The sequence below is a fragment of the Podarcis filfolensis genome (assembly GCF_964270895.1).
Source record: "Podarcis filfolensis genome assembly, chromosome: 14".
In the NCBI taxonomy this organism is placed as follows: domain Eukaryota; kingdom Metazoa; phylum Chordata; class Lepidosauria; order Squamata; family Lacertidae; genus Podarcis; species Podarcis filfolensis.
In genome coordinates this window covers 24,321,789-24,347,099 of record NC_139616.1, presented here as the reverse complement: position 1 = coordinate 24,347,099, position 25,311 = coordinate 24,321,789, and the positions used below count along the sequence as shown (strand labels likewise).

The 25,311-nt window shown below is 48.0% G+C and overlaps 1 protein-coding gene across 2 annotated transcripts in view; it reads left to right on the top strand.

Moving 5' to 3' along the window:
* The window catches only part of IGDCC4 (immunoglobulin superfamily DCC subclass member 4), a 75,666-nt gene extending 54,806 nt beyond the window's left edge, over positions 1–20,860 (top strand). For both annotated transcript variants that reach the window (XM_083586263.1, XM_083586264.1), the window contains 7 exons: positions 863–990; positions 3,468–3,638; positions 4,620–4,757; positions 4,853–4,958; positions 5,802–6,039; positions 15,325–15,486; positions 16,862–20,860. In XM_083586263.1, the coding sequence (XP_083442389.1) occupies positions 863–990; positions 3,468–3,638; positions 4,620–4,757; positions 4,853–4,958; positions 5,802–6,039; positions 15,325–15,486; positions 16,862–17,386 (1,468 nt within the window). In that variant the 3' untranslated portion in view covers positions 17,387–20,860. The remainder of the gene's footprint in view (positions 1–862; positions 991–3,467; positions 3,639–4,619; positions 4,758–4,852; positions 4,959–5,801; positions 6,040–15,324; positions 15,487–16,861) is intronic.
* The last annotated feature ends 4,451 nt before the right edge of the window (positions 20,861–25,311 follow it).

The window sequence follows — 25,311 nt, the reverse complement described above, 5'->3', positions numbered from 1 at the left end:
GCTGACACAAAAACCCTGCGCAAATACTGTGCAACAGAATTAAAGATCATATTTCTCCCCCATCTCTCTCCCTCCCCCCCTCTTTCTCCCCAACTGCACAATGTCTATGACAATAGTGTTTCATACTGGATGTAAATGAACTGTAAGAAGACTTTATGAATTGAAAGTGGAGACGCTCTATGTACTTTTCCTTGTTTTGTAACACAAGAAAATATTTAAGAAAAACTTTTTTTTTTTAAAAAAGAGCTCATATTAAAGGACAGGCAGGTTGACATGTACGGAGATGGCCCATTATTGGCAGCTTCTGCTGCGACTCATGAGAAGGGCCAATGAATGTGCATGTTACCTTTGTACACTAGGCTAGTTTCTACGCAGACTCTTACTGTCCTCCCTGCTCTCTATCCTAGCAGGCAAGACTCCTAATGGGAGTTCAAGGACACATTCCAGCAGGGCAAAAACATTCAAGGAGGGTGCAAAGCAGGGCTGATGAGGGGAAGTGCAGCCTGAGGAAAGCCTTGAAGGACCACATTCAGCCTCTGGGCCTGAAGTTCTCCAGCCCTGTACCTAATCCATGACTTAATAAACCATATATTGGCAATCCATGGGTCATTAAGGCCAGTGAGTTCTGCATCCATCAGTTTCCTGTCCTATCACAGAGAAGCCCATGACTTCTCTGAATGAATTCTTTGCTTCAAGTGGGGCTGCTATTAGGTAAGAATCTCAAATATCAAATGAAGCACTATGAAACCACAAGACCTGCCATCTCTTCTGTTTTGACAGCTGCCAGTCTTCTTATGGGGGTACACAGATTGCAGATGGCGTCATAATATTTTCTCCCTTGTGGGCATTCTTCCTTCCATAGCTCTGACGAAGACATCCTCATCAGTGGGCTGAAGCCGTTCACCAGATACGAATTTGCTGTGCAGTCGAATGGCGTCGGCGTCGATGGGCCATTCGGGAATGCTGTGGAGTGGTTCACCCTTCCGGACAGTGAGTACACAACAGAGTGCTTGATAAATAAATGTCTGCAGGTTTGGGGCGAAAGATTTGGATGGGGGAGTGCAGGCTACCTTACCTAACTGAACAATAGCACATGTGTTCCATGAAGGGCCGGCCCTATCGTTAGGCAGAGCAAGGCAGCGTTAGGCAGAGTCTCAGGCAGCAGATGCGGGATGGAGCCATTGACGGAAAAGGTGTTGGGCAGAACAGAGCTGGGTGTATCACCTGCTAAGACCGATGGCTGCTTCTCTCCCAACCCTAGGACCAATGGCTTCTTCACACAGCTCATAGTTAAATTGTGGCTCTCTCTCCCACAGGTGATAGTGATGGCCACTAACTTAGTTGGCTTTAAAAGAGGATTAGACAAACTGAAGGCTGCTGCTGCGTTCTAGCTCCACTGTCACATTCAGCTGCCATTTCCTTGGCTTCTGCATGTGGAATGATGGGAACAGAGGAGGCTCCACCTTTCCCTTTGCCTCAAGCAGCAAAATGACTTGGGTTCTTACCCAGGTTCTTGCAGTGCTTAGTTTTCAGAATGAGAGTTTTAAATGTAAGTTTTTAGCCCCTATAACTGCTTATTCAAAAATATTCTGCTGTTCATTTTAAAAAAATTATCAGTAAAGATAGAAATCTCCAATACAGGCAAAAGCAAATAAAAATTTATGATAATAACTAATATTTGCTCTGCAAAGAAATCAATTTTTCAGCGTGTTAGAACTCATACTTAGGAACTCCCTGCCTAGTGACAACAGGCAGGTGACTTCGCTATACTCCTTTTGATGCCTGCTCGTAACTTTTTTTTTTTGGCAAGCCTATCCACACATGCAGAACGTTGACATGTGTTTTAATCTGGTTTTTAGCTTATCGTTGATTTTAATTATTCGTAAAGGTTTTTAAATAGTTGTTTATTGTTTTATTCTTTTTGTTAACCACTTTGAGAGGTTTGGCTTTTTAAATAGAATCATGCAGAATATAAATTTTGTGAAATAAACAAAAAAACAAAAAACGAAGACACAGCAGCAGCCTCGACCAGAAAAAATCAAAATTAAGAGCGAAAAATCCCAATGTGCTCCCGTGGGCCTTGTCATCAGACAGCCATGCTGGCTGGCGGTGCTGATGGACCTTGAAGTCCCAAACATCCAGGGGGCACCAGGTTGGGGAAGGCTGGAGTAAGCCATAAGAAGTTGGTTTTCTACTGAGTCTCACAAGAAGCTGCCTTATACCAATAGACCGTTGATCCACTTAGCTCTGTAATGTCTGCACTGACATTACAGCCCTACCAGGAGGCACCAGGGATTGAACCTGGAACCTAGTGCATACAAAGTACCGTATTTTTCGCTCTATAGGACGCACCTTGTTTTAGAGGGGGAGAACAAGAAAAAAAAATTCTCCCCCTCTCGTGCTGCGCTCCGAAGGCTTCAGGCAGCTATCCCTGAAGCCTGGAGAGCGAGAGGGGTCGGTGCACACCGACCCCTCTCGCTCTCCAGGCTTCAGCGAAAGCAACGCGAAGACTCCGGAGTGCGGAGGGAGCGCTCCCTCTGCACTTCGGAGGCTTCACATTGCTATCGCTGAAGCCAAGGAGCCTGCATTCGCTCCATAGGACGCACACACTTTGCCCCTTAATTTTTGGAGGGGAAAAAGTACGTCCTATAGAGCGAAAAATACGGTACATGCTTTGCCATTGATCATTGGTCCTTCTAGCTGAGCATTATCTGCACCAGTACCCTTCTTCAACCTTGAAGTCCCTCGTGGTTGTTGGAGTCCAACTCCCAACATCTACAGGCAGCTTAGCTAAAGGTCAGGGAAGACAGGAGTTATAGCCCATCAACATCTGAGGATCCAAGGTTCAAGAAGACCACTGCGGCAGTGGCTCCCCAGGTTTCTAGACAAGGGACATAGCAGGTTGGTGTCAGGCAGCACAGGATCCAACCCCCCACAGCAGGTTGCCAGGAATGAATAAGACAAGGAAAAGTTCTTACCAACTGCTTCTGATTCAATATTCACAGAGAGAGGCTGAGAAATGCAGCCTCTTGGATAATGGCTTTGCTCTGCGTGAGTCTCCACTCCTCCCTCTCTCCCTTCATGTGTCATCACTACAGGTGCTGACAAGCGCCCTCTGCCTTTGAGCTCTTTGCTCTCCTACTTTCAAGGCTCGCCGGGTTTTGGGGGGGGGGCTGGAATGCTTTGTAAAGACGCTGTGTCTGTCAGCTGTCGCCCCCTAGTGCTTCTTCTTCCTCCTCTCCCATTATTTCCCAGCTTTCCCCCTCATCTGCCTCTGAGCTGTGATCTCCCTCAACCCCCTGTTGTAATTCTGAACTATTTTCTTCTTCTCTGGAATGGTCTGGCTGGGGAGGTGGTCTCTACCGTACCTCCTCTGCCCAGTGACTGACATCTGGAGATGGCTGCCTTAACGGTTGCTCGATAAACCCCCTTCTCCCTTTTTGCGTTCTGTCCTCCCCTTCCTGCAGGGCCGTCAACGCCTCCCTCTGACTTGCGGCTTCACCCCATCAACCCATATGCTGTCCAGGTTCACTGGTGCCCCCCCTCTGAGCCAAATGGCATCATCGTGGAGTACCTCATCCTGTACAATGCCAATCACACTCAACCTGATGAGATGTGGACTCTACTGACAAAAGAAGGTAAAAAAAATGCATAGAGGAAACTTTTGCGCAGGAGTACGGGAGTAGTTTCGTTTTTCAACTTTCCCTCAGGGGTCATCTGCCAGGGGCCAAATGCCAGGGTGAGCAGGGATGGCAGTGAATAGGTCTTTTCTTCTTCTGCCACCCTCTCTCCCCCTCTTTGCCATCCACATGAAATTGGACTGAGAGTTTCCCCACCCCTGTGGATGTATGAAGAAGAAGAAGCTATCTTCCTCAGCCTCAGCCCAGTACAGTGGTACCTCGGATTACATACGCTTCAGGTTACATACGCTTCAGGTTACACACTCCACTAACCCAGAAATAGTGCTTCAGGTTAAGAACTTTGCTTCTGGATGAGAACAGAAATCGTGCTCTGGCGGTGCGGCAGCAGCAGGAGGCCCCATTAGCTAAAGTGGTGCTTCAGGTTAAGAACAGTTTCAGGTTACCGTATTTTTCGCTCTATAAGACACACCAGACCACAAGACGCACCTAGCTTTGGGAGGAGGAAAACAAGAAAAAAAATATTCTGCATCTCAGAAGCCAGAACTGCAAGAGGGATCGCTGCGCAGCGAAAGTAGCAATCCCTCTTGCTGTTCTGGCTTCTGGGATAGCTGCGCAGCCTGCATTCGCTCCATAAGACGCACACACATTTCCCCTTACTTTTTAGGAGGGAAAAAGTGAGTCTTATAGAGCAAAAAATACAGTAAGTACGGACCTCTGGAACGAATTAAGTACTTAATCCGAGGTACCACTGTATACCTGAAGGAGCATCTACACCCTCATTGATGTTTTAATGTATTTTTAATCTTTCGTTGGAAGCTGCCCAGAGTGGGCGGGGTATAAATAATAATAATATTATTATTATTATTATTATTATTATTATTATTATTATTATTACTACATGGGAGCCACAGAACATCCGCTGTGTTTTTAACCAGTCTGCAACACTTGAGCACCTGCTGGGTTTGCTCTCTTGCTCAGGCAATACGTTCAGCACCGAAGTCCACGGGCTGGAGAGCGACACCCGGTATTTCTTCAAGATGGGAGCCAAGACGGTGGTTGGGTCAGGGCCGTACTCCAACGTCAAGGACGTGCAGACCTTGCAGGAGAAGTTCTCAGGTACACACAGCAACGCACACAGTGCAAAGTGGGGTTCGCCTTGACAGGCCGTGGCATCACCCTCTTCTCTTTGACTGCTCCCCTGTGTCCCTCAGATATGCTGGACGTTCACTCTGTCACGGGGATCATCGTGGGAATCTGCCTAGGCTTGCTGTGTGTCCTCTTCTGCATGTGCGCCAGCTTTCGCAACAACAAGCCAAGGTAGGTTTCTGCCTTGCCTTGGCCCAAAGTACTTCAGACCAAACTGAAGTCTGTCCGTTCGGCCATGAGCCTGCCATATCTGTATCGCAGCCTCTGTTCTGTGTCTTTTGTCCGAAGCCCTGGAAGGCCACTGCCAGTCAGTGCAGTGAGCGAGATGTGTCAATAGTCTGACTCAGTCAAAGGCTGTTTCCTATGGTGCTAGAGAAAGCATCGTCTCAGACACACGTAGCAGGATAATCTCAGTATAATACAAAAGTAGCTGCAACTCTAAAGTGTACCATAGCATATGTTTTTTGTATTGGCTGACTAACACAGCTGCCTTGCTGGAATTAGGAAGGCAGTGCCGCAGTTTTTGAAAGTAAAGGTCTCAGGTGCTGTCCCTGGCTGCATCTCCAGGCAGGACTGAAAAGAAAACCTGCTTGAAATCTTGGAGATCTTCTACCTGCCATTGTGGACAATAATGACCTAGATCAAGGTTTCCCAAACTGGGGTTTTCAGCTGTTTTTGGACTACAGTTCCCATCATCCCTGACCACTGGTCCTGCTAGTTGGGGATGATGGGAGTTGTAGTCCAAAAACAGCTGGAGACCTAAGTTTGGGAAACCCTGACCTCGATGGACCAGGGGTCTAACTCTGTATAAGGTAGCTTTCTGTTCCATATATCATCCCACTGCAAATAAATCAGCAATTGGTCACTTAATAACCTGCTGCTATTGGCCAAGAATGAGTCCTATGCCTAGCACTGGTTCAGTCTGCTGGGAAATCTCCAGCATTCATTGAGCTGCAGGGGAAGTTTCGTTACTGGTTGGTGAGCGCTTAGTCTTTTGTTCATTCACTCCTGCAGGGAGTCTGTGGCAGGCCTGGTTTCCCAAGCAGCCGGGAACCACACCTACTATCACCGGAGCCGGCAAACACCGTCCCTTCCTGTGGCCCCCTCCAACTCTCATGAACTGGAGTCCCTGATGACCCCGCTCTCTGATGATGCTCCCTCACCACCGGCGGACATCATGGAGCTGACTGAAGTGCAGGGCCTCATTCGTGGTTGCCCCCTGGATGACAGCACAGGCCACATCAAAAGAAAGGTATTTTATTTGGTCCTATGGTCCTATTTCATGGGGATCCCCTTGCCACTTTGAAGGGAAACAAGCAGTCATCAGATAACCTGCTCCCAAGGTGGGTTGGATATTTTGGGGGAGGTTACATCTTACAGTTTGAATTGCGCCTCAAAATGTTGAAGGCAGTGAAGATATTTTAATGCTGGCAGATTATGTTCCTGGCGATCCTGAAAACTCAAATTAGATTGCTTGGAAGGGGAAGGGGGACATGAAAGACAGGACCTTCAAGGTGGCTTTCTCTGAAATGCTACCTGTTCCACACGCAGGGCCAGCTAGACAATGCATGGATGAGACTTTGGGAAGAGGGGGTTTGGATTTATTAGGCACTGGGAGACATTTTGGGACATGCTGAGAATGTGCAAAAGTTCCCAGGCACCACTTCCACCAAGATGGAAGCAGGTTGCTAGAGCTTAAAATAAAAACAATTGCCGAGCAGCCTTTAACGTGATTGCTGGGGGTGGGGTAAAACTGAAAAGAGCCAAGAAGTGTCTGGTTTGGGGTGAAAATGATTATGACTATCCAGGTGGGGCCAGATAATTTCTGCAAAGAAAGTACATGATAGCCAATTGCAAGGCACACTTTGATTTTTTGGCTGAGTTCAGTAAGCATCTCTTCACCCACCCCCATTCAGTTCTCTCCCATGGATCAGGCCTCTGCCCCACTGCCTTGTACCGCCAATAGAGAAAACGTTTGCTGGGATCACAGGATCTGGGCAAAAGTGAGCTTGAGCAAAAATAACCTGAACCTTGAAGAGCACATAGAGCTGAAGGAGGAAGTGGGGAAGAGAGTCGCTTTTCCAGCTTTCTCCTTCAGCTGTATGTACTTTGCAAGGGAGGAAAAGGGAGCAGCGAAGAGGAGCAGGAGGCTGGTTCACAGATACCATAGGAAGACCTCAGTGGAGGACTTGCTGGCAACCAGTGCCCTCGGGCTTAGAAAACGCAACGGGCCCCTGAGCTAAGCCATCCCTGTGCTAAGGTAGTGTAAAATAATAATTGCTAAACCTGGAGTACCAGAGAGAACTTCTGCAGTACAGAACCAAGCCAAATCATGTGTCTTAAGAGATGTCAGTGGCTCCCACTTATTGCTTCCCAAGATGTTCTGCATGTGTATTTAGCCCATTCCCCTTTGCTGGTTGGGGCTTGGTGTCAGCAAACTGCATGCCAGAGTGCAAGATATGGTCATGGATTTGAGCACCATTCTTCTTCCTCTGAGGGACGCGGGTGGCGCTGTGGGTTAAACCACAAAGCCTAGGACTTGCCGATCAGAAGGTCAGCAGTTTGAATCCCTGCGACGGGGTGAGCTCCCGTTGTTCGGTTCCTTCTCCTGCCAACCTAGCAGTTCGAAAGCACGTCAAAGCGCAAGTAGATAAATAGGTACCGCTCTGGCGGGAAGGTAAACGGTGTTTCCGTGCGCTGCTCTGGTTCGCCAGAAGTGGCTTAGTCATGCTGGCCACATGACCCGGAAGCTGTACGCTGGCACCCTCGGCCAATAAAGTGAGATGAGTGCCGTAACCCCAGAGTCGGTCACGACTGGACCTAATGGTCAGGGGTCCCTTTACCTTCTTCCTTCTGTGGCCAGATGTTACCCCATGCACAGATTTGCATCATAAGGTTCTGGAGGTTGGTGTGTTTTATGGACAGGCAGAAGGGGGGGGGCTGCACCCGTGCATTGTCCACACTCCCACTCCACCCCCCAAGTCTTGCTGTCATGGCAGTTTCTGCTCCAAGATCCCTTTATAACTTTTTCTTTCTTTCGCGGCAACTTATTTTGCCTGCCAATTGTGCCGCCTTTGCTTTTCCTCCCCACTTCGCTTGCCCCTCCCCGCCCACCCTTTTTCTTTAAAGCTTCCCAGAGTTTGTCTGGAGCATTTCATTTCATTAGGGAATGTTTAATTGGCCTAATTTAGCTAATCAGTTTATTCCTGTCTTTGTAGCCTGTGGAGAATGTGTAAGGTAATTAGGAGATTGACTGAAACAAGTGTGTGGCGAGCGCGTGGGATTTCGCGTTGGCGTTAATCATGACATTTTTTGCGGGTCCCCAGCCCTGAAGAGAAAGCAGCCATCAAGCTGGAGACGGGAAGGAGGGCAAAGTGCAGTCGGGTGGCAAGAGCTTTAGCTGGGCAGGGTAGAGTTTCTTTACAGCCAGAGGTTTTAACCTCTTTGTGGGTGGAGAAATGGAGGTGGACCTGGGTTCATGTTCTCTGTCTCCGCCAAGGACTCACCACATGGCCCTGGGGCAATTCACCCTCTCTTATCTTCCATTCCCTGTACAGTGGTACCTCGGGTTACAGACGCTTCAGGTTACAGACTCCGCTAACCCAGAAATAGTGCTTCAGGTTAAGAACTTTGCTTCAGGATGAGAACAGAAATTGTGCTCCAGCGGTGCGGTGGCAGCAGGAGGCCCCATTAGCTAAAGTGGTGCTTCAGGTTAAGAACAGTTTCAGGTTAAGAACAGACCTCCGGAACGAATTAAATACTTAACCTGAGGTACCACTGTGTTTAAAAAGGGAATACAGTGGTACCTTGGGTTAAGTATTTCATTTGTTCCGCAGGTCCGTTCTTAACCTGAAACTGTTCTTAACTTGAAGCACCACTTTAGCTAATGGGGCCTCCTGCTGCTGCCGCGCCGCTGAAGCACGATTTCTGTTCTCAACCTGAAGCAAAGTTCTTAACCTGAGGTAAAATTTCTGAGTTAGCGGAGTCTGTAACCTGAAGTGTCTGTAACCTGAAGCGCATGTAACCCGAGGTACCACTGTAATAGCTCCAGCTCAGCTGCTTGTAAACCGCTTACATAAGAACATAAAAAGAGCCTGGCTGCAGGATCAGGCCAAAGGGAGCCTATCTAGCTCAGCGTCCTGTTCTCACAGTGGCCAACCTGATGCCTCTGGGAAGCCCAGGAGGAGGACCTCAGCCCAGCAGCGCTCGTCCTGTGATTCCCAGCAACTGGTATTCATAGGCTTCTGGCGGCAAAAGCAAAACACCACCACTGATAGCCCTCTCCTCCATGACTTTGTCCAGTCTTCTTTTCAAGCTATCCAAAGTGGTGGTCATCACTCCCTCTTGTGGGATTGATCTCCATAGTTTGTTGGGGCTGCCATATGTCCGGAATTTCCCGGACATAGCTGGTATTCGGTCCTCATAAACAGCTCCTATGTCGGAAGTGTAGATTGAGCTATTAAAAATAGTTCAGAACGTCACATTTAAGTTCAATGAGTTTGAGCAAAAATAATTTTTAAAAACTCAACAACTTTTGTGTCAGGATTTTCACTTTTTGAAATACAGTAACCTTAAACTATATGTTGCGTGAAGAAGTATTCGCCCTGAATTTTCGACCATTCGGCTTCAATGGATGTCTGGAGTGACAATCTGATGAGAGAGGGAGAAAAAGGCTCTGTATCTACCGTGTCCCCCTTTACACACCTGTACAGCAGGTCAGGTTGCCAGGAGGAGTCATATCTGAGACCTTGTGAGGCTTGTCTGAGGAAGCAGAAGTATAAGATCTCCTAAGAAATGCAACACATGGTCTTTCCTTTCCTTTCAGACTCGATATTATCTTCAGTAGGCAAATGCAGACTCTAAACATCAGAGCCAGCCCTGCCACTTGCCAGAGTGGGGCAGCTGCCTCAGGTGCCAGATGCTGGAGGTGTAACCCACCCCATCCTCCTGAGTCCCCAAAGCTAGTCTGTGCCCCCTAAGCTAGCCTTCTGCCCTCTAGTCTTGCGGGACGGAGAGGGAAGTTGTCCCACAACCACTGTTGAAATAAGATTCAGCTGCCAGTCTGCTCAGATTTTGTTCATCGGGGCCTCTTACCTTTTTCGGTTTGAGGGCTGCAATGAGCCCTTGGGGGGGTCACATGCCACCCCACACTCCCATGCACCCATTCACAGGAAAGCATGGAGACTCACAACCCCCCTACAGCGGTTGTGTGCAGATTTGCTGAGGAAAGGTGAAGAGTTGCCACCTCTGCTTCACTCATCAAACAATGTACCTGATGACTGGGAAAGGGGTGATTTGCACCCCCACCACTGGTCTCTGCCCACCCTAGCACCCTGTTTGCTTAATTTCTCCCCTCCTTGCCACCACTGCCAACATCAGACAAGCTGATTTTTTTGGATCGTCCTTCGAGGGCAGCCCCACTGAGAGCGTATTGTGGTAGTCCAGTCTGGAGAGCGTGAAGTTCAGTGGCCAAGTCCTCCCATGACAGCCCTTCAGGAAAGGAAAGGGACAAACCAGAGCCCCGCAGGGCCTTTGCCAGGCAGGGAGGGACCTGGGCATGGGTGCCCTGAGCACAGCAGCTGTGAGTGTTTTGTTTCAGCCTTGAGTTGGGCAGGGAGACATCTTCCGCCTGGTCTCCACGCCCCTGGCTGGCCACTAGAGGGGAGCAAAGACAATCTATGTTGAAGCCTGCCCTGCAGAGGGGTGTGTGTGTGTGTGTGTGTGTGTGTGTGTGTGTGTTCTGCCACTACTGTCAGCATTTGGTGGGGGAAGGAAAGATGCCTGCCCTCCTTCGAAGAGTCTCCATGTAAGAGAGTCTCCATGTGGCTTCATCATCCATTGAGAACCCGAGTTATCTTGGAAAACGTGGATGAACGCAACTCTTCTTCGCTGTTCCATCTGAGCTGTTTGGGGTTTGAGCAAGTGATGGGGAAGGGGTGTTTATCCATTTATCTCGAAGTCCTCACCCACCCCCCTCTTTTCACACCCACTGAGAGGCCCCTGCTGGCTAATCCTGCTGCTGCAAACTCATTTCCTTTGTCCTGGTGGCTTTGATGTCTGTGCTAACCCACCAGCCCAGCCTGGGTTAGGTTTTTAATGTAGCTGCTGGTCAGTTTCAGCTACAAGGAACAGCTGAAACTCCACAGTTTTCTGGTTTCCCAACCATCAGTTGGCCCAATAAAAAGATGCAGCTTTCATCTTTGTCTTTCATTTTCTTCTACGCAAACCATTATTGACAGGTGCCAGTTGTTCCCCGACCTTATTTTGAGACAGATTTTGGGGTGTGATTTCCACTTTATATCTCTACAAAAAAGGGGGAGGGTTGGGAAGCTCAGGGTCTGTGTTGTTATTTTTCTAAAAGCAAATCTATGAGGTTTTTTTTGGGGGGGGGAGGAAATGTGGCTGCCTAACCAAGACCTGGCCCATACAGTCAAACCTTGGTTCCCGAACGCCTCCGTTTTGGAACGTTTTGGTTCCTGGATGCTGAAAACCCAGAAGTAACTGCTCTGGTTCTTGAACGATTTTCGGAAGCCAAATGGCTGCTGAGCCATGTTTTTAATCCCCCCCCCCAATTGACTTTGCAGCCAGCCCATTGATCCTCGGTTTTCAAACTTTTTGGAAGCCGAACGGTCTTCTGGAACGGATTAAGTAGTAGCATCTGATCCAAACTCAGCCTGCCCTCAGCCAGCCCCAATCGGCCTACCTTCTTATTCCTGCCCCCTCCTGTGAAGCTTCCCTTCACAGCTGAGAGATCCCTGCCCCACTCCTGCTTGCACGCAAGTAGGAGTTGGGAGATGCTCCGATAGGCATCATGAAGCCTCTCTTCACAGCTTAGTTGCTGGGGTCAAGGAAGGTGGAGGCAGCCCGGAAGCTGCATCTTAGAGCCCCTGCACCACCATCATATGGGGACTTCCAAGCAGCTCCTGAAGCCAGCCAGGGCTAACTGTTCCGGGCTGCTGAGACCGCCGCTGCTGCGTTTCCCAGGGACATTAGATGAAATCCGGGGACATTCCGGAGATGGAATTTGTCCAAGGACTTATTCACAAATTCAGGGACTGTCCCCGAGAAACGGGGACGTCTGGTAACCCTAATTTAGCCATGCAGGCACCCAGGCCTCCCCTCCAAGGTGAGAAGTATTTCTATTGAATGTTTAGCAATTGTTTCTAAATTTCCCTCCATGCCTATAAATCTGGATATGTTTACTTGTGTCCCCTTTGGTCCTACTTTTTGGTGGTGTATTTTTGGTGGGCGTTGTGCGGAGTTAGACATACTGTGAGTTGAAGAGTGAGAAGGACCCTGAGGGGCTAGTCTTAAGAGTCTTAGGCGCTCTGATTTAGTCTTGGCTTGGAAGGTGTCCTTGCCCAAGAGATTGGCCCAGCTGCCCTGGCCATAAGATTGGCACAAGGAGGCTCTTTAACGTGCCCAGCTCACCCTTCCTTGTCCCTTCCCATCTGGATTATTAACAACGGCATGCCATGGAAAGGTCACGGCACGAGAGAAACATACAACATCTGGTGTGCTCCCCTCCACCTTTTGACGTGGAAACGAGGTCAGCTCGACTTGAGCCAAGGTCAACCTCGTGTTAGGAAGCATCACACTCTGATTTCTTACCCGCTCCACTGTTTCCGTGCCAGAACAGCAGCATGCTAAGCAGATGTCAGGGAAGGTCCCTCTACTCTAATCCTTCCTCCTGTTTCATCTTATTTTTCCCCCCAGAGGAAAAAAACATGATTGCATTTCTCTTTATAATCCAGTGTTAGAATCTGAAGGTCTGTAGCTCAGTGGCTAGAACACAGGTCCTGAGTTCAATGTACAGCATCTTCAGGCAGGACTGGGAGAGCATCCCTGTCTGAGAGCTGCTGCCAGTCAGTGTAGACAGCTCTGAGAGAATAATAATAATAATAATAATAATAATAATAATAATAATAATAATAATAATAATTTATACCCCGCCCTTCCTGGTTCAGGAAACCAGGCTCAGGGCAGCTAACAACAAAATTTAGAACACTTAATTGATGCTAAAAAAAACCACAACAGCATAAAATATGGTATAAAGTGTAAATAACAATAAAATCAAAAATCAATTTGGGGGGAAATCCATCCAATAAACATTAAATGATCACCAGGGCTAGCTGGCTAAATTAGTCCCACTTGGGCCAGTGAGGAGACCAGGGGAGAACCAGCTGTGGGATCCCAGAGAGGGCAATCTTCACAAAAAGGGGAGGGGAAGGGAAGGAAGGGGAACAAAAGATCAGGCCAGGTTCAAACTGAAAGCCAGGTGAAATAGTTCTGTCTTACAGGCCCTGTGGAAGGAAGTTAAATTCCGCAGGGCCCTGGTCTCATGGGACAGAGCATTCCACCAGGTCGGAGCCATCACTGAGAAGGCCCTGGACCTTAGATAGATGGACCAAGGCTCTAATTTGGTATAAGGCAGCCTTAGACTAAGGATCATAGGTCAGCTTTAGAGCATCTGCTTTGCATGCGGAAGCCCCGGGTTCAGTCCCCAATGGCTGGGGGAATCTCCTTCCCAGAATCCCTGAAGAGAAGCTTCTGCCAGTCATTGTAGACAATTTTGAGTTAGATAGACCAATGGTCTGACTTTGGATAAGACAGATTCCTATGGTCCTCCTCTAAGACATGAAATAGGGCTGGGGGTACTGAGAGCAGGACCTGGCATGCTTTGGGGTGGGAGGGAAGGCGAGACAACACCCTGACATTTCCAGTGGATATGGAGGCCTCCCTTGGTCCTCCTTGCAAGACTCGGAGGGCTGTGGTATGCCATTTTCAATTTCCCACTCGCGGGAAGGTTGGGGAGTGGGTGGGTGGGTGGGAACAGCAGCCTCTGTACCTTTCGAAACACCTGAGAACAAGTCCCTTTGCCCCAGCTGGGGGCACCCAGAGAAACCGTCCCACTCTGGGATCTGGAAAAGGCCAACTTGAGAGCTAACCAGCTCAAGCTCTGAAAGGCCAGGCAAAGGCCCAAAGTGTTGTGCGTGGTAGTTTTTATGGCAAACCGGAGAGGAGGAGAGGATAAAGGAGCCTTGACAAGTTCTCTTCTAGCTGTATAATTTAATTAGACTTGCAAACAGAGTAACACTTGTGGCCCACGGGACTGGAGAACGCCGCAGAGGAGCAGGTTTTGGCCTGGTTTATGAAGCAATAGTTTTTGAGTCTGGGATCAGGGGCTGGAGGGAGTGAGCAGGATTTGGCCATGCAGCTGAAACCTCTTGAAGGAGATCATCCAATGCAAGATAAACCACAGGACTGTCAGCCTCCCATTTTAAAATGTCTTAGCATCACTGCTGCCTGATTCTTTCTCTCACATGCCTGTGGTTCGTTCTCTCTGTCTCTCTCTCTCTCCTGCTATGTTAACAGCCCAATTCACTTCTTCATTTCCCATCTTTCTGCCTTCCTCTTCCTCCTCCTCTAGTCAGGTTTTGGCTGTGTCTCCACACAAGGGAACCTCTTTGCAAAGACAGGGGCCCATCCCTAGCTGATGTTGTTTTCCTTTTGGCGATTTTGAGAGGAGAAGAAAACCCATGGCCTTTTGAAACACATACATCATGTATCAACCCTCCTTGTGAATGAATTTACTTGGTCCAAACTAGTCCAAAGCTGAGCACCTAGAGGCAGAAAGACAAGAAACTCATTCTTCCATCCTGCCCGCTCCCACAAACAAACAAGCAAGTTAGTTCCCTTAAGTCTGCAAAGGCAGACTTGAAACATGTGAGCCAAAGCCAGAGAAATTCAGAACCTAGCAGGGGAAGAAATGATGTAAAGCTGAATAAATTTGTCTAACTTCAGAAGACTGCAAAATTCTGTTTCTGTTGCTTTTTTTTTTAAAGCAATTAACCCAGCTGTCTTTAATATTTTTATTTTGTTACAAGTCACTAAGCGGTAAGAAACTCATTAAAGAGTAGAACGCTTTGCAAGAGTTCATATACACTTTGTTGAGGCCCTTTTTGCCCTCATTCTCACTAGAGTGCTAGACTGCAGATGAGGGCTCACATCACTGAATACTCCTCTGTACCAAAAAAAAAAGTTTTAATCCCCTCACCTAGAAAGCTAGCATGTCATGCAGCTGTTGACTACCTTTCTCCCTGACATACTAATTATGTGCTGGGATTAAGTCCTTATTGCATTTGGCTACCTTAAGTCCAAAGTGGCTCAGCCAAGACTCACCTGAGTGGAAACAAAGCCTTTATTTGATTATTTCACCATGGCTTCAAACTGGTTGGAGAAGAGCAGCCTTACGGGTTCCCTCCAGATGCTTTAGAGAGCTGTGCTGGCTGGGACTGACAGGAGTTGCGGTCTGAAACATCTGGGAAAGGCCGGTGGGGAACAGCCTTTTCCTTTTTTACATTATTAGAAAGTTCATTTTGTTTACCTTTGTTTATTCCCACTGCTTCCATTTGCCTTGCAAATCCCAGCAGCAAAGTGTCCCCAAAACCCTTAGGCTTCATTTCCACCCACAGACCTTGGATCTTCCTGTGTGGCACCAGAGATAATGTACCTTCCTTTCCTTACAATTCTGTAGCCTCCCTGGGAGAAATCGCTGAGCAGCTGGGCAAACAGCATCGCTGGCTATGGAGACACAGCTCCCAAAGATCCCACCATGGCTTTGAACGGATCGTTGAAGATGGCGTCCAACGGAGGGCAAAAGGTCTTGCTGCAAGCGCTGGTCTATGAGGTTGTTACGGTGTGTATTCCCAGCAGGGGGGTTCTTGCTGTTTGGAACAAGAAGGAAAAGATTTGTTTGCAGGGCTCACATAACACTGGGGACTGCGAAGTTACATTTAAATTCCTGGCTTCTCCTCAGAATGCCTGGTTGACTAGTTTACCAGGAGAAAGTGCATTCTGTCAACAGAGCACCTATAGGAATTTCCCCAGGTTGGTGCCAGGGGTCAGCATAATTGGGCTGGATAGCTACTCAGACTCTAGTGACTTCCCTTGATCTGGACATTATACTTTTTTTGTGTGTGGACATCACCAGATCTTAACCTATTACAGTATTTGTAAGACTGGATTCCAGATATCATTGAATTTGCCCATTGCAACTCTGTGTTTATATGGAAGTTGTTCATATGTTTGTATAAGTTTTCAATCTAATCGTAGAAGGGAGCCACATTTTTATTTTTCCAACTCATCAGTATCAGTCTTCTTGCTGTGGTAAGGGCACAGAGAGTCCACCCCCATTGTCCTTTTGCAAGGTTCCATGTGCTGCAAATATAATTCAAGAGGATATTTTGCTCTGTAAATGCAAGGTTGTTCCATATAGTTCTGTTGATAGTTTCAGTTAGCTTCTGCCAAAAATCTTTCAATATAGGACAATGAAAAAACACATATTTTAGAGAAGCATTATCCCTGCTGCATCTCCAGCAGTTAGATATCTTAGATAGCGCTTTTTTAAACAAACGCTGCTCTGGTTCGTCAGAAGCAGCTTAGTCAGCTGGCCACATGACCCGGAAGCTGTACGCCGGCTCCCTTGGCCAATAAAGCGAGATAAGCGCCGCAACCCCAGAGTCAGTCACGACTGGACCTAATGGTCAGGAGTCCCTTTACCTTTCCTTTAATGGGGTCCAGTATATTCTAAATATTGTTTTTTGTTATATGAGCCTCAATTTAAGGCCCAGAGACATTATACAGTGGTACCTCGGGTTACACATGCTTCAGGTTACAGACTTCGCTAACCCAGAAATAGTACCTCGGGTTAAGAACTTTGCTTCAGGATGAGAACAGAAATCGTGCTCCGGCAGCACAGCAGCAGCAGGAGGCCCCATTAGCTAAAGTGGTGCTTCAGGTTAATAACAGTTTCAGGTTAAGACCGGACCTCCAGAGCGAATTATGTACTTAACCTGAGGTACCACTGTACTTTTTTCCTCTTGCATCACACTGTTGACTCATGTTAAGCTTGTGTTCACTAAGACCTGCAGATCCTTTTCATATGTTCTGCTGTCAAGCCAGGTGTTCCTCATCCTACGTTTGTTCAAGATGCACCTCCTGCTTTTTGATAAGCACACCTTGCAGTATTTCACTGCTGTTCCTACTCTTTGCTTGTCTCTTTCATAATACAGAACGACGTGAACAAGGAACGTGTCCCCACCAACTTCAACCAGATGGAAGCAGAGGTCATTGTCCACTCCGACTTCTCAGCCTCTGACCGAGATTTTGACTCCCAGCTTTGTGTGCTGGACGGGGAACCTGTTCTCTCTGAGGACTGCGAACGGGAACACCTCCATGCGAAGGACTCGTCACGGCAGGCGTCCCCCAGCCTGAGCCTCACCAAAGTGTCCCAGGACCAAGAAAACGAGAGTGACCCTGAGGCCCACAGTGTGTTGCTCAGGATAGATGGGCAGGCCCACAAGATGGCCGCTGAATTTCTTGAGACAGACACTGGCTTCCCCAGGCCTGGCCAAAGCCTGGACTCGGCCGAGAGCGGGGACTCTGACTCCCTTCCAGAAGGGGGAGAAGATGCGCAAGCCAACCTGCGCAAGGCTTTCCCCACAGGCCAGTCGCAGGCCCTCTTGTGTAGCAGCCTCTCTAGTATAATCAATTCACCCTCAGTGTTTGAGAGTGTGGCCTGCGTCCACCATCTTTGAAGAGGGTGTTGACTATAAACCTTTGACCAGAGCAGAGCTTAGAAGTAACGTAATACCTATGAAATAAGGCTTAGCCCTCGATGGTACTAAATAGCCTTACAGTTCCTGGTTTGGAGGAGGAGGAGGGCCTGGAAACCCCCAGAGAGCCACTGCTGCCAGACAGAGTAGACAATACCAAGCTAGATGGACTCGTATAAGGCAGCTTCCTGTGTTCCTCTAAGAAGGTACAGCAGTGCCTCCCAAACGTTTTTACTATGGAGACCTCCTCCCAACCCCACAAGTATTTTGCCTTTGCGTTAGGACCCCAGAAGCTGCTGCCTGTCTTATTTTGTGAGCAGTTCTCCTGCAGCATCCACTTTGGAAACGTTTATGTAGCTGCTGGGGACGCGGGTGGCGCTGTGGGTTAAATCACAGAGCCTAGGACTTGCTGATCAGAAGGTTGGCGGCTCGAATCCCCGCGACCAGGTGAGTGCCTGTTGTTCGGTCCCTGCTCCTGCCAACCTAGCAGTTCAAAAGCACGTCAAAGTTCAAGTAGATAAATAGGTACCACTCCAGCGGGAAGGTAAACGGTGTTTCCATGCACTGCTCTGGTTTGCCAGAAGCAGCTTAGCCATGCTGGCCACATGACCCGGAAGCTGTATGCCGGCTCCCTCGGCCAATAAAGCAAGATGAGCGCCGCAACCCCAGAGTCGTCTGCGACTGGACCTAATGGTCAGGGGTCCCTTTACCTTTATGTGGCTGCTGAGGGTTAAGAAGGTGCCATGGACTGGTATTCTGGGGTCACAAAGGGCCAGTGTGGGCCACACAAGGCCCTCAGGGTGTTTTCATCCCACCAGGGTTTCCCCCCTCCAGCCCACACAACCCCATAGTGCCACCTTTTGGTGGTTGCCATGCAGCCAGGAGGAGCCTTGGCACAATGGAATGAGCGCTGCTCCCTTCTGACGTTGGCACCAGTGTCAGGTTTGAACCTCTGTAGGGCGCAGAGTAAGCAGGTCTTTGGGTCCAGCTTTTACGAGGCCTTTTGGCAATCTGGCCTTGCAGAGGAGCAGTAGGCTGTGTGACTTGTGAAACCGACCCAGAATCTCTTGTGTCAACACAGGACCCTATGGAAGGGTCTCCCTTTGCTGATATAGGGCCTAAACAGGTGGGGTGCACTGGCTCTCATCTGGCTGAGCCGTTCCCTCAACCCCCCACCCTGTGCAAGGATGGTTGTATTGGTTTGTAGCTGCTGAGCCCTTTAACTGGGGGGGGGCAGGGATACCTTTGCCAACACCTGGCACCAATTCAGCTTATTTCATATGCAAGATTAGGAGGAAAGGGACACTTTCCACATTCAGCCTCGAGGGGGATGCTTTTTACAAGTCTTAAAGACTATGTGATGAGGGTTGGTTTTTTTTTACCCCAATAGGAATATTTTAATTATATTAAATATCAACTATCCAGAATTAATGCTTTTACCCCTACTTTTAAAAACAGGAAAGAGAATCCCCGTGCCTAATGGCATCCGTAACTGGAAATGCCAAAAATGAATTTGCATTAGCATAACATAAATGCACATTTTGTTCAAACAGATCTCAGTTGAAATAACACAGTTAGAGAAATCCGACCGCCTTCCTCCATGTGCATGTCTTGTTTTGAACTCTACTTAAAAACACAGGTAGAGAGAAGTCACCACTGCAGACAGAGGGATGAGAGCTGATTCAGTATGGAAGGCCGTTCGAATGGTCGCCTCTCTCAACCTACTTTCAGCTTAAAACTTTTGTCTGTCTCCAGTCTAACACCGAACCAGGTGACACTTTCCAAGTGTGTGATACACAGCAATCAGGATGGTTAAAGCTGCAGTCCTGCAGTTTCTGGAAGGCTGTTGGATCTCCCTCTCTGAAGTAGGAGCGGAAACTGTGTTGTGCATCAAGTGTGCATTAGATGCTAAAGATATTCCTTTATCAACCCCCTGCCCCAAAAGCAGAATAAAAGTTAACCACCTTTGTAAAAAGGGCCTGTAAAAGGGCCCAGGGAACAATATGGCGATCCTTTCCCTGTTGCCATTGGTCCAAGGACTCCAGTAACCTGTTTCTACTACCAGCACGCAGAATTCAGTCTGCAGGTATTCCGAGTGCACTGCAGCTCATCTGGTGTTCTTCCGGTGCTTAAAAGGAGCCCCAACCAACCTGGCCCTCAACATCCAGCAGCAGGAAAGCATTGGGGGGGGGGCACAGTGGGGCTGTGGAACTGTTCCGAAACGCTCAACCTATTCCTTGAAATTTCCCTCCACCTCCCAGGCAGGCATCCTATTGGGTTGCGTCCTCTACTGATGCTGACTTTTCTGATTGAATAGAGGGTCACCCCTGTCCCCTTTGCAATGCTGCTGTGACATCCCTGCTCCCTCACCTTATGTGAGAGTTGCAGTATTTAGGGCCGGCTTATACGCTCAGCTGAATCAAGCGGAATGAAGGTTTTATTGGCCCGGACAACAGTTTCACTTTAGCCTTCACCCTGACGTGCTCACGACCACAGGTCAGCTTTTCCTCCCCTGCAATGAAAGCCTTTCCACGGGGGTGGAGAGCCTCAGTCCTGGGGGGTCAAAGATGCACACACCTCCATGGGCCTCTTGATCTGGCAATGCAGACCTCCTAGGTGCTGGGCTGTGTCCCTGAACTGCAATACTGCCTCCTGTTTGTGTCATAGAGAATGCGGAGGGGCAGGTGGGGCTGTAGGAACCTCTTAAGTTGGCACACCTCTAAATCTAGCCTACTTCACCGCCATTGCTTCTGCCTATGGCCCCCATGCAGCACTGGCATGCGGCCCCCAGGAGGTTACCCACAGGTGAATGTGGCCCTGGGGCTGAGAAAGCTCCCCACTCCCGTCCTTTCCCCATGTTTTCTGTGTTCATCATCAGCAGGAAAGCAGCCTTCCCCCTACCCCCATGTTTCTGGTGGATGCTGGCCCTTTCTTTGCAGGCAGGTGTTGCCGCCACTTATTACACACTCTGCGAGTGCTTCTAACAACTTGTTCCGAAAATAGAGAACCACCTCCAGCAACTGGGTCACCTCACTAGCCTGGATGTTTGTGTTAACACAGGCCGCTTTCCAGGCAGGAAGCCCTCCTGCCTCAGCCCCACTGAAAGGATCGGGGGTCCATTTAGGGCTCTTGTTAATTTCACTGTGGGCTCGGTGAGGAATTCCTGCTGCGATGGGGCCCTCTAGGTTCTTGTACCTAATATTTTAGGTATTGGCCTCTCTCTTTTTTCTCCTTTTTAATGTATGACAATGTATTTTTTATTTCCTCAGAGCATCTTTATATTATTTAATTTTTATATGAAAAAGGAAAAAAAATCTAGTAGTGTGTGTCTCTAGTGTAGCATTTGTACTGCTATTTCTCTATGGTGTTTTTCCCCCCTCCTTAACACAACAACTACCTCATGCTTGTTTTTTTTTTATTAAAAAAAGGAAGAATAAAAGCAGTAGATTTTTGCTCCTTTGCTGTGTTTGTTCTTATTCTTTTGTAAAAAAATATAAGTTAACTAAGTATCTATGAGTCGTAGCCAAGGCTTAACCCACTCAGAACAGGTGCATTGAACATGGCTACTTTTCATTTCAACGGGTGGGTAGGATTAGCACTGGACACTGAGGTCCAGCTCTGAGGGCCTTCTGGTGGTTCCCTCACTGCGAGAAGTGAGGTTACAGGGAACCAGGCAGAGGGCCTTCTCGGTAGTGGTGCCCGCCCTGTGGAACGCCCTCCCATCAGATGTCAAGGAAATAAACAACTATCTGACTTTTAGAAGACATCTGAATGCAGCCCTGATTAGGGAAGTTTTTAATGTTTGATGTTTTATCGCTTTATTATTATTATTATTATTATTATTATTATTATTATTCTGTTGGGAGCCACCCAGTGTGGCTGGGGAAACCCAGCCAGATGGGCGGGGTATAAATCATCATCATCATCATCATACAATTCACTTTTACAAAGTGTGCCTGCAGCTGCTGGCTTGGAGGCTTTAAAAAGGGTTCAGACAAACCCATAGTGCCCTCGGGCCCCTGCCCATTGACCAAGGAACCATGTCTCCTGGGGGGTTCCACCCTCTGCCTCCCAGAAAGAACATGGCAAGGAGGAGACTCAACCTGGTATCACTTCCTCTGCCTTCTTCTTTGCTTTTCCCTGTCACTTGATTGAAGGGGAAATAAGCAAAACCAGAGATTTTGAGGGTTTCATTAGATCTGGGGATATTAAATCAGGTCTGGCTTTAGAAGCCGCCCCTCCACCCTGTCGCCGGACCTGCCAATCACAGATTAATGAACTCCATCATGCCCATTGGTTATTTACATACATGTTGATAGGTTTTAAATGAACTGGAACCACTCAGGAAATAGATTTACATGCTGGTGTGGCCATCAGGATGAAAACATCTGCTCTGTGTGCAGCAACAGTTAGGGAAGAAAGTAAACCAGATGTTGGACTTAATTACAAAAAGCAGAGTGAGAAAGGGGGGGCATTCTACTGAGAGTTACTGGGGTGGTGAGGGGGTGTTCACAGGATGTACTCCTCTTCGAAATAGCCAGGTCCGATTTCCTGCCAGCATTAGACATGGTCAGGGAGGTATAAATTCTGGGGGGGGGACAGCAGGGGGGTAGGGTGCTACATCCTTCTCCTGACCACCACCTCCCCCCTGGAAATCTCACATCTCAATCTATTTTTAATATTTCTTCTTTCCCAGATGGGCTCCCAAATTGGAAGTCTTGGGAGAAGCATCAGTGGCAGTTGTGCAGTGTTCTGGGTGAAAGCGGGTGGTGGAGAGAGGCTGGTGTTTCAGTTGTTGTTTTTTTAAAGTAATATTTATTAAAAGTTTAAGAATAACAGAAAGAAGAAAGAAAACAAAGTTAAACAAAACAAAACAATACATTACAATACATAAAAAAACAACAAAAAACACTACTTATCTTAACAAAACAGAAACAAAAACAGAAAAAATTAAAAACACATCCAATATTTCCATATCTTATCCTTCATTTACTTGTTTCATCGACCTCCTCGCACCTCCCTTTTTTGTATTCTAGTTCAGTTAGCTATTTCAGCAAATCCTTTCCATCGTTCTCAGTTTTTGTCCTATAATTTATCTTAACACAATCTAACCTTACTTTTTCCCCCTTTGACCCATTAACAATCTATTTTTACTTAATTCTTTATAACATTTCTGCTAAAGCCATATAACTTCATTCCAGCATCCTTCTAACATTCATTAATTTTACAATGTTTCTGTAAATAGTCTTTAAATTTTTTCCAATCTTCTTCCACCGACTCTTCTCCCTGGTCTCGGATTCTGGTGTTTCTGCAGCAAGGTTCTTTGCAGAGTCCCCGTCTTCAGTGTCCTAGTCATTAAAAATGGCATTAAATATTTATATATCTAAAAGACAATCCTATTTTAAAAAAGCTAGATGAAAACATTCCACCCACACAAAAAGACCAAAGAGCTGATGAAAAAGAAGTTTTTGCCTGGCACCTAAAAGATGTATAATGATGGCACCAGGTGAGCCTCTTTGGGGAGAGAATTCCACTAATGGGGGGCCATCACTGAAAAGGTGTGTTCTTGTGTTGCCACCCTCCAGACCTCCATGAAGGGGGCCCATCTACAGATGACAATCACAGGGTCCAAGCTGGTTCGTATGGGGAGAGGCGGCCCTTGAGACATTGGGGTACTGAGCTGCACAAGACTTTATCAGTCAAAACCAGCACTTTGAATTGCGTCCAGACGTTGCAAAGTGAAGGAACACTGAAAACACAACGTGCTTCCTTTTCAAGAGAATGATGTGCAACTTCTGCTACATGCAATGGAACTTGATGGAAAACACAACTTAAGTCACTCCCCCCCCAAAAGGGAGCTCTCCTATACCCACGTATGCGCACAGAAAAGAGCAGAGCTAGTTGAAAGGCAACACATGGAGATCTGCACTGATCCTTGCAATGCATCCCTAGTTATTATTACTGTATAATTATAAGATCTTTGTATAATCGTGGATGGTTGCATAATTTTAGAGGGGAATTGGCGGTGACTATCATGGAGCAACCCTGCACCTCTGAATTTGCAACTACATTGGGGATCAGTGGGGATGATTTGATGGGACAGGTTGGCAGCCACCGGCATGTGCCCCCCCGAAGGTTCCCCACCAAGGAAAGTGGCCCTCGCATTGAACAACAGCAGCAAAAGGTTTGCAATATGTCTCTGCGCGATGCAGTTTTGGCCTTGCCAAAGACGCAGACCCCCAAACACTGGTCTTTTCCCCAGAACAGCGAAAGCCTCGTTTCGCCCGCGTCTCCCTCCCTCTTTTCTCCTCCTAATTATCCACGAAAGTGAGATTGCTCCCGATGCAGCTGGGATTGTTTTTGCAAAGGCCCGTCTAATCTGCTCGCGACGGCTGTGGAATTCAGTAGCTGCTCCGGCGAAGTGAGAGCCGCCCTCGTCTGCTCTTCCCTTGCAAGGGGCGCCCGCTCACTGTTTGGTAATACAATCTAGTCCGGCTAGAGGTGATTCAGAGGAACTGGAGAGAGAGGGGGGACGGGGGACGGGACAGGGTGGCATATAGGGAGCCGGAGCCCAGCTTGGGTACGTTCCCCAGGCTCCGCAGCTCGGGCGCTTCTGGCTCCGGAGGAGAAAGGAGATCTTTCTTACAGCGCAGCAGTAAAACTGCTCGCACGCTTCCGAAGCTAAGCAGGGTCCGGCACGGTTTCAAATTGGATGGGATACCATGTATCACAGGGGGTTGGACTAGATGACCCTTGGGGTTCCTCCCAGCAATACAATCCTATGAAAATAGCGCTGAAGGTTTCTGAAACTTAGGGGTGCTTAGAAAGAAGCATGCCTGCCTCTCTCATCAGGCAAGGAGTCGGGTTCAGCCGATTTAAGTGGCAGACGACCCCAGACTTCATTAGAAATAAGGGGAGCGGCCTGCCCTGCACGGATGTTGTTAGCAGGCCTTACAAGCAGTCCCAGGTCTTTTGCACAGGAACTCCGGCATCTGTCTCCCCACCCTGCTTTAAAACTTAGTTTTATATATTTGTTGACTTTGCTTCGATGGCAGCTTTCCCTTTGAAAACGACATACAATATCGGCACATGAGCACATGCAACATGACTCCTAGCCCTGACCTGGTAACTGTCACCGAGTCCTCACAGAATCATAGCATTGTAGAGTTGGAAGAGACCCCAAGGGTCATCTAGTCCAACCCCCTGCAATGCAGGAATCTCAACTAAAGCATCCATGACAGATGGCCATCCAACCTCTGCTTAAAAACCTTCCGTGAAAGAGAACCCACAACCTTCCAATGTAGTCTGTTTCACCGTCGAACAGCTCTTACTGTCAGAAAATTCTTCCAGATGCTTAGCTGGAATATCCTCTTTTGTCATTAGAATCCGTTGGTTCTGGGTCCTATCTTCCGGAGCAAGAGAGAAGAAGCTTGCTCCCTCTTCCATGTGACAGCCCTTGAAATATTTTAAGAAGGCTATCAGATCTCCTCACTGTCTCCTCTGTTCCCGGCTAAGCATACCCAACTCCCTCAACTGTTATTCACAAGGCTTGGTTTCCAGAGCCTTGATCATCTTGGTCACCCTCCTCTGCACACGTTCCACCTTGTCAATATCCTTCTTAAATTATGCTGCCCAGAACTGGACACAATACTCCTAGTACTGGGACATTTTAGCCCCCGAGAGCGCCCCCTGTAGGCTGCCACAGAACCTGACTTTTTAGGCTCTAAGTAACGCCTCTGTTGGCTTTACACTGTCAGACCATTGGTCCTTCTGCACTGACCTGAAGTGACTCTTCAGGTTTCCGAACGGGAGCGAGGGAGACCATAAACAGGACAGGAGTACAGCAGTTCTCTAGGGCAGAACCTGGGGCCTTCTGCACGCCAAACATGTGCTCTGTCAATGAACCA